At 29.7% G+C, this 6,444-nt stretch overlaps 1 protein-coding gene across 1 annotated transcript in view; it reads left to right on the plus strand.

The window, feature by feature from the left end:
* Positions 1-5,658, plus strand: part of LOC110098918 — a 20,375-nt gene extending 14,717 nt beyond the window's left edge. The window contains exon 4 of the mRNA XM_020825869.1: positions 5,506-5,658. Coding sequence (XP_020681528.1) covers positions 5,506-5,658 — 153 coding nt within the window. The remainder of the gene's footprint in view (positions 1-5,505) is intronic.
* The last annotated feature ends 786 nt before the right edge of the window (positions 5,659-6,444 follow it).

Raw genomic sequence — 6,444 nt, forward strand, 5'->3', positions numbered from 1 at the left:
GAAGATCGACATCCACCAGAGCTAAAAATTCTTTTTACTTACAATGTTATATCACTTCTTAAATTCTATGAATTTTTATAATTTACCTAATATTATTAGTTTTAGATTGCATACCTTATGTCAATCACCATTTAGATTAAATTTTCAAATGAATTTCATATAATTACTTACATTTCTTATCTATTTCTTCTTCACTTTTTGTTGTTGTCAAAAAGGGGGAGAAATTATTATGTGTTTGTATGTTTTGCTTGTATTTTGATATTGTGTCATTTTGCTTATGTTATTGTGCTTATGTTATTATCTTTTTTTTATTTTTGTTAAAATTTGTTGAAAAACAAAAAATTATGTTCTTTGGTTCAAAATGCCTCCTTATTTTCATGTATACATCAATTCAGGGGGAGTTTAGGAGATTTGTTTAACTTGAAATCATACAAACAATAATTGTTTTGCCATAATCAAAAAGGGGAAGATTGTTAAGATAGTTGCTATTTGCATGCCTTACATTTTTGCAACTTATATAGTTTTGATGATTCCAAACATTATTGTTCAAATGTGTAGTTATCTCCTAACAATTTTAGAAGATTTGTATTTGCTCTTGTGTGTACCAATATTTCAGGAAAATTGAACTCCAGACTATGATGACTTCAACTCAAATTCAACATGAGATACTTGTGAATTTGAAGCTTGTACTTTCTTTAAATAAAATTGAAAGGGAGTGATTGTAATTTGAGTGAATAAAAACATACACACACACATAAGGAGATCATATAAAATTTATACTGATCGTACGGGATGATATCCGTTCGTACTGGACGATCAGACAGTTATCTCCTATTGAGCACATGGAACGAATAGGAACTGGCTTGAAAATTTTTTCTAAGTCCTAATCGTCCAGGACACAATTAAATATCATCCAGGATGATTTATACTCTGTAAAATTTTTCCAGACGAAAATAAATTATCGTACATGACGATTGGTCCTCTTAAAAAATTTCGTCCAAACAAATAAAAATACGTCCAGGACGATCTGGTCTCTGTAAAATTTTTGTCCAAATGAAATTAAATTATCGTACATGACGATTGGTCCTCTGTAAAATTTTCGTCCTGATGAAATTAAAAATCATCCAGGCCGATCGGTCCTCTGTAAAAATTTCGTCCAGACGAACAGATTTTCGTCTAGAAGATTAACCGACCTGGAACGGTTTTCATCAGTTTCTAGAACCGACCTTGTAATAACCGTTTTTTATCGGACGAACTTAGTTCGTACGGGACGATCAGTGTGTACGAAGACATTTCGTACACATATACAAATAGAGTCGTTTCAAAGCATTAAGTAAAATCCTCTAGGAGATCCATGATCGTACGGGACGATCCACTGCCTACAGAATTGAAAACTTGCAGTTTTTGTCGTTTTTCTTTTTTTCTATAAATAGTCTAAATTAGGCTGCCACCCAATCTTTTTGCCATTTGATCTTCGTGACTTTTGAGAGAATAGCCAAATAGAGAGTGTAAGAGTGCATTCAAAGGAGGATTCCTACACTGGAGCAGTGTGAAGGCTTCACTTGGAGTTCAAAGGTAAGATTCTCTACTTGTGAATTGGGATTACTTCACTCTTTTCTTTCTTCCTTCTAGATTCTTGTGAGAAGATCTGTCAAGGAGATCCGGTTCGCTGCCGACACTTGGAAAGTGTGAACAGCCAAAGGGTTCGCTGCCTACACTTGGAGAGTGTGAACAGCCGAAGGGTTCTCTGCCCACACTAGGAGAGTGTGAAAGGATGGATGGTTCTCTACCAACAGTGGGAATTATGTAAAAGGACGACGGTTCTCTATCGTACCGAGTAGTAGTGAAAAGAGTGTTTTGTAATGGCTTCTCCGCCTTGCTGTGGGTGCAAAAGGAGAGTCACTATTTGTATTAGTGCAATACTCAGAGGGTGCCTCTGGGGAGTGGATGTAGGTCTAGTTTAGACCGAACCACTATAAATCTGGTGTCATTTACCTTACTGTTTTTATTTTTCCGCATTTTATTTTTAGCTTTAAAAACTCTGTGATGTAAAAACGCTTTCTACAAAAACTTAAAAGAAAATTTTCATTTCGGTTCAACTCATTTTAAAAGAAGGATTTAAATTTTTAAACTACCAATTCATCCCCCCTCTTGGTATCCTTTGGACATTAACTTAGGTCTAACAACCTATTTATTAAACTCAACATTAAGGACCTTGCACTTTAAATTTAATCAATGCATAGGCTCATTCGTATATTTCCCCTAAAAAAAGTGATTAAACTAATTATATTGTATGAACAATATTTTAAAGGATGATCAGTTCAAATTGTAAAAAATAGCTGCAACCACAATTTAAGTATTATTTTAATTTTCAAATTTTGCTTGAATCGTACAGGATGATATACATCATCTTGGACAATTTATGATAATCATGCCTAAATAGATTTAGTGATTAGGGGAATAATTATGGTTGCATTGCTTGTTCATATCATATAGGATGATCTACTTAGATCATATTAGACAATCTATTATATTTCATAGGATGATCCCCTACCATCCAAGATGAAAACCATTCTTTTCTTTTAATCATCAAGCATATCACACAAGACATCTTGAGAGGGTTTTAGGATGATTTCTAGAAAACCACCCATCATCCCATATTGTACTAGATGATCAATATAGTATCTTGAACTAATCATCCTAGATGATCAAAGAATCATATTGGACAATCTATAAAAAATAGTTGAATTAATCTTACACGACAAAAATGATCATATTTGCTAAAAGGGATATTTTGAACTAATTGTAGGATGATCTATCGATCATAATGGATGATTTTTTTTTTTTTTTACTCTAGATCTTAGGACTATTTTTTCTTTTTTTGCTTGTAGCTTTTTTGAACAATAGAGAGCTTGAGGTCCCCTTAGGGACCATGTAACCTTTTAATTTACTTTTCTGTATTTAATTCCATATTATTTTGTGATTTGTTATTTGGTTAAAATATATATTTTTTGTTATTGTGAAATTATTGTTGCTTCCAAATAAATCATTTTTTTAAAATATTGAAAAAGTTTTCAAAATGATTTTCTTTTTTTGTTAAGAAATTTTTAATTAACCAATTCACCCCCCTCCCCCACCCTCTTTACGTTTAATATACTATATAAGTTTGCTAGGAATGTGACTCTAACCCCATTATTATAAAATGATATAACTAGGATGGAAGTTAAGTCGACTGCTGCTATGAATACAAATAAGAAAATAATATTTGTATACCTTCCACTAGCAAAAGCGTAGAAACTGATATAAACATGGATGAACTTTTTATGATTGAAATAATAGAGCTACTTTTTAATTGCTATTCTAACTGCAAAAAAATATTTGCTAAGAAATATCTAACATGATTAACAGGGACTAGAGGTGAAGCCTAAAAGTTTGAAAACTTATGGAGCACTAAATATTTAAAAAATATATCAAAAGTAGGTGTTGGCTTCAAAATTCTTCATTCATTTGAAGATGATGTGTATTTCTTAGTAATAATGAAAACCTAGAGTTTGATAGTATATTTATAATTGATCTAAAATCTTTTAACTTATTTTTCTTAGTAGCTTTAAATGATCTAGATGATTCTCAAGTTAGGAAAGCACCTCTTTAACACGAATAGAAGGTCGATTTTAGACTTGAAGAGGATATTAAATCAAGGATTAATGGTCGAAAAGAAATAAATTTAGTTACTGAATATGACCCTCATATGATCTTTACAAGTTCTTTATAAAATAAGGATGAGGACTTATAAATGATCATGTTGATCTTGAATCTTAAAGATAGCTTTTCCTAGAGTTATGATGAAAGCCCATATTATCTCCAAATTTTATAGTTCATAAATTAGATAATCAGCCAAAAATGATTTATATACATTATGCATCATAAAGAATGTCACTCAAAAAGGAATAATAAGTAATTACTAAAGCCAAATGCTTATAGAGGCTGGTTTCATCAGGGAGAAAAAATATCCAACTTGGTTAGCAAGTATTACCCTAATAAAGAAAAAGGGGAGTCAAATATGTATGGGTATTAACTTTAGATATTTAAATAAAGCCATTTCAAAAGATTAATTTCTATTTCCTATACAAAAATTGTTAAAATATATGTCATATTCACAGGTAATATTTTCATTTATAATCGATCATCTAGCTAAAGTTAGATTAAAATGGATCCAAAAGAATAAAAGTTTATAGCAATTAGAATAACAAAATGAGTGTATTTTTATAATCTAATTCCTTCAAACCCCAAAAATATTAATTCAATATGCAAAATGGTAATGATAAAGTATTTAGATAAACTTATTCACCATCATGTGAAGTTTTATGTTGATGATTTATTCGTTAAACTTTTTGAAAGGTAAGAAACTACTTAAATGATCTAAAAGTTTTTTTTTTTAATATTAAGCCAATTATTTACCTTATTTTTCGATGATTTCTATGATCTAAATAAAAATTTAAAATCCATACAAAAATCATGAACCATACTTCAAACTCTAAATAAAACTTTTTATTGTGCATTAAAATAGCGCCTTGATCAATTACATACATAAATCATCACTTAACAATCACCCTTAACAACCATGTGATCATATGATCTATCACCTAACAATCACTAAATGATAGTAAGTTATATGATCATTATAAAATGAAATATTTTTCAATCATTAATCTTTATTAATCAATTCAAAACCTAAATATAAATCAAGCATTAAATTCATCAGGTTATATTCTAGAGTGATAATAGTTGATGGCATATTTAATCATTCACATTAATTATTAATTGTAATTGATCTGAGAATTACAAACCTTAAATACTTCTAAAATATTGATTAAATCAAATATTATTCAAACTCATTGATCAAAATATGATTTCTGATCAATATAGGCTTGATGAATGAATGCTAGAACAACCAAGAATATTGAAGTAGGATGTTTGCATACTTAGACATATGATGTAAAATATTCTAAGTTATTAAGGGGATACTAAAATTATAGGAGGTCAGCAGATATCCTTTTAATCCTTATAAGCTCGACAAAGATCTATGGATATATATACTCTAAATTACATCTATAATTAAGATTTTTTTATTAGGAAAGACATACAATTTATATTCTTCAATCCAAAACACTTTAATTAAACGTTGTATCCAATATTTTTATGATTCTTTTCAGTGATAGAATCTCCACAATTATAATTTTTATTTTAGTAGGATAATTATTACAATTAGATTAAGTACTTATAGTTTGTTTCAAGTAAGCATACTTTCTCGTGGGTTCAACACTCTATTCTATCAATTTTAGAGCCCTAAATTTTTATGTAATTCAAAAGTTCACTCCACAAACCCCCATCATTGTACAATGTCATCTAAATATATTTTACTTTTATAATGACTTGAATATATACACATCATTCCTAGGTATATTCTACTTCGACACTTGCATTAATTTAAAGTAATTGCTACAGGAAAATCACCTATTACAGGAGGAAATTGATCATTTTCTAGCAGATTTAGAATTGCAGAAAGCTGCTGGAAATTTGAACATTGGAAATTTGATCGCTGGAAAGCAACTGAAATATTCCACTGGTGATAAGTTATTGTCTTATAATGCAGTATAAAAGTATATAAAAGCATATTAAAGTGCAAAGTAGATGTGTAATAACATAATGCTTCTAATGCAGTCCTTCAAGAGCCTAAGTGCACTAATAGAAAATTAAAATAAATTACATCCATATTGTTGAAAATAAATAAACACACATAAGGTACTCTTAAAGTAAAGCACCTGGCAAGAAAATCAAACCACTCGCCTAGCTTAGGCTAGTGATGGTTGTTCTTACAAACCATCTAAGTGTGGATAGAAAGGCTTTGTAGCTTGGATATTCCTTGGCTTTATTGGTTTAATGTTATCTATAAATGAATTTACATGTTCAAAGTCTTTAAAGAGTTAAATTTAAGTTTTAATGTTTTAGAGGTTTTAAATTTCTTTCAAAGATATTTTTATTATTGAAGTTATTTACCTTTAGGTTTTAAAGAACATACATTCAATAACTTCTAAGTGATCAAAGTTGTTATTCAGTATTTTCTAGACACAAGAAATATAATGCTACCAACCCTCCAAGACTAGAGGACATTTTTTGAATAGAATTTTTAATTTTAATTATATACTCTAAGCCTTAAACCTTCTCAAGTCAATACACTTTTGCCCTCTATAAAGGAAGCTATAATGTATAAATATTTTATAAGTTATTTTAAAATTGATTTAATTTGATTGGTTGCTAATTTATTAAACTTATTAATTTTAATTTTTACATTCTATCAAATCCATTTGTGTCCTTGTCAGAACGGACACGAGGACATTGGCCTCCTAAGGACACGTAGCCTCGTAACCTGAGGTAGTCCAGCTT

Source organism: Dendrobium catenatum, unplaced genomic scaffold (assembly GCF_001605985.2).
Source record: "Dendrobium catenatum unplaced genomic scaffold, ASM160598v2 fragScaff_scaffold_510, whole genome shotgun sequence".
Lineage (NCBI taxonomy): Eukaryota > Viridiplantae > Streptophyta > Magnoliopsida > Asparagales > Orchidaceae > Dendrobium > Dendrobium catenatum.